The sequence below is a fragment of the Microcaecilia unicolor genome, chromosome 6 (genome assembly GCF_901765095.1).
Source record: "Microcaecilia unicolor chromosome 6, aMicUni1.1, whole genome shotgun sequence".
Taxonomy (NCBI): domain Eukaryota; kingdom Metazoa; phylum Chordata; class Amphibia; order Gymnophiona; family Siphonopidae; genus Microcaecilia; species Microcaecilia unicolor.
In genome coordinates this window covers 138,899,761-138,911,649 of record NC_044036.1, presented here as the reverse complement: position 1 = coordinate 138,911,649, position 11,889 = coordinate 138,899,761, and the positions used below count along the sequence as shown (strand labels likewise).

Sequence of the window (11,889 nt, the reverse complement as noted above, 5' to 3'; positions counted from 1 at the left end):
CTCAAAGCTTCCTTACTGGTAACATGAATTTTCATCTAGAACTAAAGAAGCCTTGGTTTTAGGACATGCATCTGTATTTGTCTGTGGCTCATGCATATGCACACATCAAAAATAAAATATATTCTTGTCGGAGTCTTCATGTTACTGTGTCCCTTCCATGAAGTACCCTTAAAGTTTGGTATGGATAGGCATCAAACAAGTTATCACACACACACAAACTGATCTCATAAAATCGTTTCCTTCTGACAGCAGGCTAAGAAGTATGAATGGGATTTTAAGATTAAACTGCTGGTTTCTATTTGTTATTTTAAATTCTGGCAGGTTGTATTAGATGCATGACACATCAAATAAACGTGTATTTGGCATTTATGACATGAAAATAGTTTATGTCCACCTAATGTTAAGTTTATCTAATTCAGTTGGCGATTAAATCAAAAGAAAAAAAATTCTGATTTAATTTCATTTCGGAGGCGAAATGCGTTTTATATTGCTCCTCCTAGCTGGCCACTCTGTGCTGGTCCTTATCAGATCTCCCTCCTCAACACTGATACGTTTGAAATAGGAATATAGCACGAGCTATCAGTGGACAACAGAGAATATTTTACTTTTTTTTAAAGAGAGAAACTGTAGAACTATATTCGTCATAAGAAAATGAAGTTTACGAATTAGACCAACAGAACATCAATATAGCCAAGATATGAGTAAGTTGGTAGTTTGAATAATCTGTACAGTCTGCTGCTTTAAGCGTCTAGTGCTGAAATTTACCCTTCTGTTCCTCATGTCTTCAGCTAACAGGAAAAAAAAAATCAAAAACAACAACAAAAACCCTCCTTACATTTCAGCACCGAGGATAGCTCCAAACAGGTTTTTGCCTGTACTAAATATGGCCGCTGGAGTCGCTCTCTTTTCCAAATCAAGAGTTTTTACTTGACATGCGCCCCGGGCTCTACCAAATACTGCTATTTTTGCAGGGGGAAGGAGAGAGGGTGGAGCGGACCATTGGGGTTGCCGGGAGCCATGTTGGAGCTAAATGAACGAAAGGCGAGGAGATGCTATGTCCAAAGAGTCAGGCAGTGAGGAGAGGAAGAGCCGCGTAAATGGTTGCAGTCAAGGCGGCGAGGGCGAAAGGCGGACTAGGGGAGGGGTGCCTTGCGAGCCGGTAAAGGCTGCTCTTTGCCTGGCAAGAAGCGGGGTACTATGGCTGCTTTGCTGGTGGGACCAAGCCTGTCTTCACATCTCCTCCCGCTGCTTCTCCTGCTCATTTCTTTGTTCACTTTCAGCCTGGAAAAGCACGCGGGCAGTGGGGAGAAAGCTGGAGGATGCAGCCCCGCTAGGAACTGCGCCTTGTGCAAGAAGAATAGCCTGGCACTGTGCATTGGAGAGGAGAGGGCTTCCGCCCAGGGACTGCAGGAGGCGGAGGAGGAGGACAAGGGGGTTTTGCTCCTCCAGTGTATCGATGGAGCCTGTCATATCAGGGGCAATGGCAGCCAGGAGGGGCTGCGTGGGTACCCCTGGAAATTAACCCTTTCTTTGGGAATGTGTGGACCTTTACCCTTCGCCAAGGGAAAGCATAAAGCAGTAAGACATTGTAGCCCTGTAAAGTGTTTTTACCAGACTTGTGAAAGATGCTTGTTCAAGAAATGCAACTATGCCTCGCTATATTCTTCTAGAAAACGTACGAAGACCAGTGGAATCCAGCAAACGGTGCAACGGACACCTACATCTACTTGTGTGCCTTCTCTCTGGGGCGTTAAAATTAGGTATAAGAGACGAGGTGAATTTAAGAGCCAGCCAGCCTTCAAAGAGAACAGGGGGGTCTGCTCCCTTTGCTCTGGGATTAGCCAAGTAAAGTTGCATCAGATGAGTGTGACTGGGCTTTGGATCTCACTGTTCGACAGCAGCCCCTCGGAAGGGTTTCAACGAAAGGCGAGGGACCCAGTTTTGCGGCGTTACAAATCAAGCTTAGTGTGTTGGACCGATGGTTTTGGGACACCCAGCAATACGAAAAAATGTGGCGAGCTCTTCAGACATCTAGTCTGCGGTGACCCTGGGGAATCGTGCCCTCAACCGAATCGTAGCCGGCGCCGCTCTAAACACACAAGTAACTGTTCTCATGTTAGCACTAATTTGGATTACAAAATTGTCTTCCTGTTACCGTGTGCTGATTATTTTGCAGCGGAAGCTCTAGGAACCAGGGAAAAGACTGAGAAGGAAGAAGAAAAAGAATGCCAGATGTCTTTAGAAAGACACTTTGATAGAGCCTTTACCATCTATAATATCAACAGATCTTTTCATAACATTGAGATTCACAACCAGTGGGAATTATGCATGGCAGATGCTTTGTATAAATGTGTTAGCCAGCGTCATCTCTCAGTTGACAAGGGCGGCTTGAATTCGGCCAGGACTAGGAATTTAATTTGGGACTGCCTGATTCTGACTGTCAATAACTCCTGTCGGAAGAAAGAAACAGGCACCTGGGACTTATTGCAAGGTGTGAAACAGCGTGCAATGCAATTCAGGAAACGTCTGATTCCCAAAGAGGCTGGCCACAGGTATGGCGGACAGAAAGAAGCAATCAGCTACCCAACCCTCCAAGAAAAACTGCATCCATTTCCAAAGCATGCCCCCGAGAAGGCCTCCTCTTTTGTAAGTATTCAGTTCAACTGTTCTGATAGCTGCTGTGACCACTTGCCTTCGGATGAATGTTTGACCTTAATTAGCTGCGCTGGGGAGTGCTTGCAGAGACTGCTTCGGAAGGAAACTTTCTGCCACTTCATAACTGTTGGTTTCAATCAGCTTTGGGAACTGTTAGACCCCAACCAGTACTGTAACTTCAGCTTGGATGCCTGTTTTAGAACATTTGTGAATATCAGTTTTGAAGGGCAGGTCGGGGAAAAGTGTCCTGTCCCAGCATCAAGTCAGGAACGAGATACCAGGACAGAATTCGAAATGCGCTCCCCCACCTCTGAACCACAGCAAACCACTTCTTGCAAGGGTCACTGCTTCTTTGTGCATCAATGTAATTCCACCAAAGGTTCTTTAAAAACCATTTTTTTTGCGATGGAGCCTGCAGACCCTTCAGTCCTCGACCTGTGTGCTCATCTGCAAGAAAAGCCTAGTAAAGCTATGCAGTTTGATGATCAATTACATTTCCGAAATCCATTCTATCCTGTGAATGCCAAGCGGAGGGGCAGAAGAAGCAGGAAGCGAGAAAGGGCAGCTCTGCCTTTAATAAGGACTCCCAGGGCAGCCAACCGCCATCCACACTTCCCTCAGCATAACTACCAGGTTCTGGTGGCCGAAAACCAGCCGCCAGGGACCCCAGTTATAACCTTGACAGCCCAAGATCCAGATCCGGGCGAGGCCGGGAGGCTGTTGTATGCCATGGATGCCCTCATGAACAGCAGATCTTTAGAACTTTTTAGCATAGACTCCGTGACTGGACTAATCTCCACCGTTGAGATCTTGGACAGAGAAATCATGGACCTTCATTATTTCAGGATTACTGCTATGGATCATGGGACACCTCGTCTTTCAGCCACTACCATGATTTCAATAACTGTGGCGGACAGAAATGACCACGACCCCGTCTTTGAACAGACCGAGTACAGAGAGACAATTAGGGAGAATGTAGAAGAGGGCTACCCTATTTTGCAGCTGAGGGCCACTGATGGTGATTCCCCAGCTAATGCAAATATTAGGTATCGTTTCTTAAGCCAGCAAGCCGCCCGCTCCGTCTTTGAGATAGACCCAAGGTCAGGCTTGATCACCACCAGTGGGCAGGTAGACCGAGAAAAAATGGAGAAATACTCTTTGATTGTGGAAGCTAATGATCAGGGTAAAGAGCCTGGTCCCAGGTCTGCTACAGTCAAGGTTTACATCACAGTTCTAGATGAAAACGACAATGTCCCCCAGTTCAGTGAGAAGCGCTACATTGTTCAGGTGAGAGAGGACATTAGGCCCCATACAGAAATTTTAAGGGTAACTGCCACCGACTTGGACAAAGACAACAATGCTTTAGTTCATTATAACATTATAAGTGGAAATAGTCGAGGCCAGTTTGCCATTGATAGTGTTACTGGGGAAATGCAGGTAGTAGCTTCCTTAGATTTTGAAGTCGAGAGGGAATATTCCCTTAGAATCCGTGCTCAGGATGCAGGGCGCCCCCCCTTATCAAACAACACCGGAATGGTCAGCATCCAAGTCATTGACATCAATGACCATTCTCCCATTTTTGTCAGCACCCCTTTCCAAGTGTCTGTCCTGGAGAACGCTGCCCTGGGCCATTCAGTAATCCATATCCAGGCCGTGGATGCGGATTACGGGGAAAATTCTCGAATGGAGTACAAACTTACCGGGGTGTCTCCCGACACCCCCTTTGTCATTAACAGTGCCACTGGCTGGATCACAGTGAGCGGATCCCTAGACAGAGAGGCGGTGGAGCATTATTTCTTCGGGGTGGAGGCTCGGGACCATGGCACTCCCTCACTATCCGCTTCAGCCAGTGTCACCATTACTGTTATGGATGTAAATGATAATCGCCCCGAGTTCACCCAAAAAGAGTACTTTATCAGGTTGAATGAGGACGCCAGTGTGGGGACCAATGTCCTGAGTGTAACTGCCATTGACAGGGATGTCAACAGTGCTATCAGCTACCAGATTACAGGAGGAAACACCCGTAGCCGCTTTGCCATCAGCACCCAGGGGGGAGTTGGGCTCATCACTCTCTCGTTGCCTCTAGATTACAAACAGGAGAGGCGCTATGTTCTTACGGTGACCGCCACCGACCGCACCCTTCACGACACCTGCCATGTATACATTAATGTCACCGATGCTAATACTCACAGGCCTGTGTTCCAAAGTGCCCATTACTCGATTAGTATCGACGAGGACCGTCCCATTGGCAATACTGTGGTAGTCATTAATGCAGTTGATGAGGACGTTGGAGAAAATGCAAGAATCACTTACTTCTTGGACGACAATATTCCCCAGTTCCGCATCAATGCAGACACTGGTGCTATTACTTTACACGCAGGGCTGGATCATGAGGACCAAGTGACCTACACCCTTTCCATCACTGCCAAAGATAACGGAATCCCTCAAAAATCGGACACTACATACGTGGAAATAATCGTGAAAGATGTGAACGACAACGCTCCCCAGTTTGTCAACGCTCATTATCAAGGGAGTGTTTCCGAGGATGCCCTTCCTTTTACTAGTGTCCTGCAAATTTCTGCTACTGATAGGGATGCCCATGCTAATGGAAGGGTTCAATATACTTTCCAAAATGGAGAAGACGGTGATGGAGACTTCACCATCGAACCCACCTCAGGGATTATCCGCACAGTCCGAAGGCTAGACCGGGAGAGCGTTCCGGTTTATGAGTTGACGGCTTATGCTGTAGATAGGGGAACCCCTCCGCAAAGAAGTCCAGTGCGTATTCAGGTCACGGTGCAGGACGTCAATGACAATGCTCCAGTTTTCCCGGCAGAAGAGTTTGAGGTTTTCGTCAAGGAAAACAGCATTGTTGGCTCGGTAGTTGCACGAATCACTGCCACTGATCCTGATGAAGGATCCAACGCGCAAATCATGTATCAGATAGTTGAAGGCAATATCCCTGAGATATTTCAGATGGATATCTTCTCTGGAGAACTTACTGCACTCATAGATTTGGATTATGAGACAACAGCGGAGTATGTGATAGTGGTCCAGGCCACATCTGCACCTCTTGTTAGTCGAGCCACTGTCCATATCAAACTCATTGATCAGAATGACAATAGCCCGGTTCTTAAGAACTTTCAGATCCTTTTCAATAACTACATCTCCAATAGGTCCAATACTTTCCCTTCTGGAGTCATTGGAAAAATTCCAGCCTATGACCCGGATGTATCAGATAGATTATTCTACACGTTTGAACGTGGAAATGAGCTAAACCTGTTGATCGTAGACCAGTCAAGTGGGGAACTGAAGCTGAGCCGTAAACTGGACAATAACCGGCCCCTGATGGCCTCTATGTTGGTGACTGTCACAGGTAAGGTATTTTAAATCAAATATTTTATAATCTATTAACATTTCCTGGATAGGATTATGATATATCTCAGAGTTTATCGATTTTATTTTACAATTCTGAAATATCTAATGTTTTTTCCAGAGAAGGTGGCAGGAAGAGAGAGTGGAAGAAGTGTGGCTAGAGGGAGGAAAGGGCTATACGCCTGAAAATTAGGGGTATTCAAGCTCCCTCCCCTAGCACTGAATATTAAAGAAAAAAGGCATTACATTCATGTCCTGTGAAAATGTATTGTTATAACAAAAGGCAAAAACACAAGTGAGAGCTAAAATGAAAATGACTAAATATGTCCACTATATATTAGTTATGCTTTTAATTTTGTTTATTCCAATGGGATAAAGAACAATGCCAATTTCCTCTTTTTTTCCTCCTGGTGCATTAACATTTTGAAATTTCAAGTTGGCTTAGTTTTGTCAATATTTCTAGTCTTCCTCCCGCACAAAATATGTTCATGTCGAAATGTATCTTTGGACTAAAAGTGTGGCATTTGTTTGCTAAAAATAATACTCTTTTGTCAGATTATACCACATCATGCTAATTTAGTTTCTTGAGGGAAATTCTCTAAGCTGTGGGAAGTTTTTATTATTATTATTATTATTTGTAACTGACAAGTTTGAACTTATTCACTTTGTGCCCAGGAAGTACTGCATAATTCATGAATCCCAGAGAAGCTTCTGCTATGAAAATCCTCCCACCCTAGACTCATTAGTAAAGTGAGATGGGAAAATTATGTCCCTTGTTTCCTGATAAATGCATATGTGCTTTCCCCCTGTGACAACGTGTTCAGCTCAGCTCAGTTACAACTCTAGTTTGCAGGGAGATTACAAACTCCTTGGGGTTAATGTGTATATATATATAGACCAGTCTACCAGTATTTTGCCTGTATAAACTTTCTCACTCTCACTCACAGAAAGTCAAAGAAGGGGAATAAATCAAAGCCGATCAGTTTCATTTCTATTAAAAAAAAAAAGAAAGTTGTAGTCTGCGGAGATGAAATAATCATAATACAAACTGCTTTGTTCCGGTTGGATGATAACCTAATGCTTGCCACAGCCTCTGTTTTTGTGGCGGTTGCAGAGAGCTCTCCCTTTGATGCCCGTGGGTGCAGTTTATTTCCTGTGAAGGATGCCTGCAAATTTCATTTTCTACACCAAATATAGGGCAGCCCACCCTCTCTGAGTGTATCAGATCTAGCTTTAGCACTTTGTTAGTTTGGCTTTTTCCCCTCTTTCTATAATCCCAGTTGCCTAAATGTGAGCAGTGTTTGAGTGCTGATTATGGACTACTGACACTTAATGTGTGTGAATGTAACATTCATTTAAGTCAGTGGCATAGCCGCAGCTGGGCCTGGGTGGGCCAATAAGGGCTCAGGCCCACCCAACATCAGCACACGTATTAGCGGTAGCAGGTGGGGATCCCAAGCTCTGCCAGCAGAAGACTTCCCCCTGATGGTAATGAAAACGCTATTCTCCAGGATACCAGCACCTGCGCATGCTCAGTTTTCAGCGCGTGCCTGCTGCAGACTGCTAAGGTGGAAAGAAGCGTTTTCCCGCCAGCTGAGATTTTTTTTTTTGGTGGTGAGTGAAGGGGAGAACACTTGGTGCCCACCCACTTCTTGTCTAGGCCCACCCAAAATCTGTTGTCTGGCTACGCCCCTGACGTGAGTAAGAGCTGGTTGGGCACCAAGCAGTGTTCTACAAGCTTAGCACTATCCCACATAGAAGACAATTCTATAAAGGGTGCTAAAAATCAGTTACCCAAAATCTGTGTGCTAAGATGCTTTTCTATAATAGCATTGGGGCTCCCAAATTCTGTTATAGAATAGAGCCTGTTGGCATTTGGGGGGTCAACATTTACACCATATAAAGGCTAGTGTAAAGGTTGGCACCTAGGCACAACTTACAGCATTCTATAAGCTTGGCATCTAAGATGCGCTTTTTACAAAGGCTCATAGGTGCCAACGTGTGTCCAATTTACGTCAAATTGGCACTGCCACCCAGCTACCGTGTGCCCCGGGCAGTAATTCTATTTTTGACGTGTGTCCAAAATAAGCAGTAGAAAATATTTTCTATCTTCTACTGCGTGGAGCTTACCCGGCGGTAATTGGCAGTTGTGCACCGACTGACAACAGGAAAGGGCGCCAGGCAATGTGAGACCAGCGCGGGACAAACACTTTAGCTAGCAGGGGTTGGGGACCCCTGCCAGCCAAACCGGGGGCCCCAGAGCCAATTTGGATGGCATCCCGTAGCTATGCAACTGTACGGCACCTAAAAAATCGGCACCTAAGCATATTCTATAATCGAGGCCTCGATTTAGGCAGCGATTATAGAATACATTTAGTTGATATTGCGCATCCATATACACCAACGAAAATGTGGCGTAAATCCTGGCACGTAGATTTACGCTCACTGGGCCATATTCTATAACTACGTGTGTAAATTTCAGAATGCCCATGAGATGTCTATTTTCCACCCATAACCACGTCCCTTTAGGCCTGCACATGTTAGAAGTTTGGCACACTTTGTTACAGAATATGCTTACTGAGTTGTGCGCATAAATTCTAATCAGTGCCAATTATTGCTTGTTAAGTGCTGTTATCAGTGCTCATTAGCTTGTTATGTGCGTTGTTATAGAATCTGCACAAATTTCAGCGCAGATCTCTAGGCACATGATATAGAATCTGGGGGTTAGTGGTGTCCATTCTCCATTTTCTTCTCTCTCCTCTATATGACCTATCCCTCTCAGATTTCTTCTTCTTCTATCTCTACTTTCTTCTACTTATTTTTACGGAGTTTCTTTCTGTTTCTGCTGATAATTATTGAATTAATATTGTAAACCACTCTGATAGGCTTCTCTTGAGTGGAATTGGTGATTGCCATTATGGCATAATGTAAGCCACATTGAGCGGGATACAAATGCAGCAAATAAATAAATAAATAAATAAATAAAATATCAAACCTGTTAATAAACTTGAAATTTGGATAATGGCGGTATTTTGAAGATGAGGCTAACAAAAAGTTCTCAAATTGGGTTTCTGCAAAAAGACAAGTGGTTGCATGCCTAGACTGGATTTTCCAGGGTTAAAACCAGAGTACAGAATCTGGAGCGGTGATGTGTGCAGTTATTTTTTTGGAGATCTGCTTAAAATGTCGGATAAGGAAAGTGGAAGCAGGGTGACGGATATTGGAAAATAAGTAAACAGAAACCTAGGAATACATTAAGAGCAGACCTTTCCTTGAGGAAGTAAACTGTCTCGTGAATCCTGTTTCTTTTCCATAAACTCTGGCAGATCAAAATTCCTGCCTTAGTGAATAGAATACTTGTGAAAATGGAACAGTGTGGGTCCAGGTTATTCACTGTAGTTCTTCATGCAGAAAAAAAAATGAAGCACACAATTATATCCTAAAGTGAGACAGGAGTAACTTGCACCTAATCGCACATGTGTGACATTTACTCCATGCAGAAGGCATCACTGCAATTATTTACTATTCACTCCCCATAACATACAGTTTCAGATACGGTAATTTAAAAATATAGGGCTAGGAGACACTGTTCTGTTGTGGATTAGCGATTGGTTATTGATCAGAAAACAGAGGATAGGGTTAAATGGCCATTTTTGGAGGAGTAGCCTAGTGGTTTGTGCACTGGACTTTGATCCTGGGGAACTGAGTTAGATTCCCACTGCAGCTCCTTGTGACTCCGGGCAAGTCACTTAACCCTCCATTGCCCCTGATACAAAATAAGTACCTGAATATATGTAAACTGCTTTGAATGTAGTTGCAAAAACCTCAGAAATAAAATCTTATAAATAAATAAAGAAAAAAAAACCTCAGAAAGGCGGTATGTCAAGTCCCAGTTCCCTTTCCCTATTTGAGATTCTACATGAAATATTGACACTATTTGTAGATTCTACATGGAATGTTGCTACTATTGGAGATTCTAGATGGAATGTTGCTATTCCACTAGCAACATTCCATGTAGAAGCCTGCCCTTGCAGATCAGCAACGCGGCCGCACAGGCTCCTGTTTCTGTGAGTCTGACGTCCTGCATATACATGCAGGACGTCAGACTCACAGAAACAGAAGCCTGCGCAGCCGCATTGCTGGGCTTCTAGATGGAATGTTGCTAGTGGAGGAGTAGCCTAGTGGTTAGTGCAGCGGACTTTGATCCTGGGGAACTGAGTTCAATTCCCACTGCAGCTCCTTATGACTCTAGGCAAGTCACTTAACCCTCCATTGCCCCTGGTACAAAATAAGTACCTGAATATATGTAAACTGCTTTGAATGTAGTTACAAGAACCTCAGAAAGGCGGTATATCATTTCCCTTTCCCCCTTTTTCTCAATGGAGGAGAGTAAATAGTGAAGTATCATAGGAATCTGTACTGGGACTGGTGCTATTCAACATATTTATAAATGATCTGGAAATTGGAACAACAAGTGAGGTGATTAAATTTGCAGATGACTCAAAAATATTCAAAGTTGTTAAAACACATACAGACTGTGAAAAATTGCAGGAAGAGCTTAGGAAATTGCAAGACTGGGCATCCAGATCTAGGTGAAATTTAATGTGGAAAAAAATGCAAAGTGATGCATATTGAGAAGAATAATCCAAATCATAGTTACCTAATGCTAGGGTTCATATTAGGATTTAGCACTCAAGAAAAAGATCTAGGTGTCATTGTAGACAATATGCTGAAATCCTCTGTCCAGTGTGAGGTGGTAGCCAGAAAAGCAAACAGGAAGCTAGGAAATATTAGGAAAGGGATGAAAAAAAGACCAAGAATACAATAATGCCTCTGTATCACTCCATGGTGCAACCTCCCCTTGAGTATTGCGTTCAATTCTGGTCACTGTATCTCATAAAAGATATAGCAGAATTAGAAAAGATTCAAAGAAGGGTGACCAAAATGATAAAGGGGTTTGAACTCCTCTCATATGAGAAAAGGCTAAAGAGGTTAGGACTCTTCAGCTTGGAAAAAAGACGGCTGAGGGGGGATATGATTGAGGTCTATAAAAGCTTGAGTAGTGGATAGCGGATAAAAGTAAATTGATTTTTTTTACTCTTTCAAAAAGTATAAAGACTAGGGAGCACTCAATGAAGTTACATGAAAATACTTTAAAAAAAATATAGGAGGAAGTATTTTTCACTGAATGAATAGTTAAGCTCTTGAATCTTTTGCCAGAGGATGTGATAAAAGCGTTTAGCATATCTGGATTTAAAAAAGTTTTAGGCAAGTTCTTGTAAGAAAAATCCATAGTCTGCTACTGAGTTAGACATGGGGGACGAAACTGCTTACCCTGGGATCGGTAGCATAGAATGTTGCTACTATTTGGGTTTCTGCCAGGTACTTTGACCTGAATTGGCCTCTGTTAGAAGCAGGATGCCGGGCTTCAGGATTGGGTGTTAGTGCCCTGTGCTATGGTGGAGCAAGCTTAGGGTTGAGTCTGCTGTCCATGGTGCTGACTAGGATTGGGCACACCTTGGTGGCAATGTGCTCAGTATTACAGAGGGAAGAAACCTGGGTACTGCTGCTAATACCCTAAAGAATACCGTGAAGGAATCTCTGAGGAGAAATCCCTCCAAACCTCAGGGCTGTTGATAGTTCCCAGTGCTACCCAGGCTTGTCATTTTGGGGGTAGGGGGAAAATATGTTCATTAGAAAAGGGAGACCACCACAAAATCATTAATTGGAACAGAACAGAGTTGAGAAGGTTTCTTAATGCTTGAATACTGATCCGAAGAATCTTAGTAAAGTGACACCATAGAAAAGGGGAAGGTTCAGTTGCTCTCATTCTCAGAGCACTGACAGGCGGCACATGTT

At 43.8% G+C, this 11,889-nt stretch overlaps 1 protein-coding gene across 1 annotated transcript in view; it reads left to right on the top strand.

Annotated features, from left to right (window-relative positions):
- The first annotated feature begins 1,191 nt into the window (after positions 1 to 1,191).
- Positions 1,192 to 11,889, top strand: part of CELSR3 (cadherin EGF LAG seven-pass G-type receptor 3) — a 192,911-nt gene continuing 182,213 nt past the window's right edge. Inside the window, exon 1 of the mRNA XM_030206760.1 lies at positions 1,192 to 6,031. Within this exon, the coding sequence (XP_030062620.1) occupies positions 1,198 to 6,031 (4,834 nt within the window). The 5' untranslated portion in view covers positions 1,192 to 1,197. The remainder of the gene's footprint in view (positions 6,032 to 11,889) is intronic.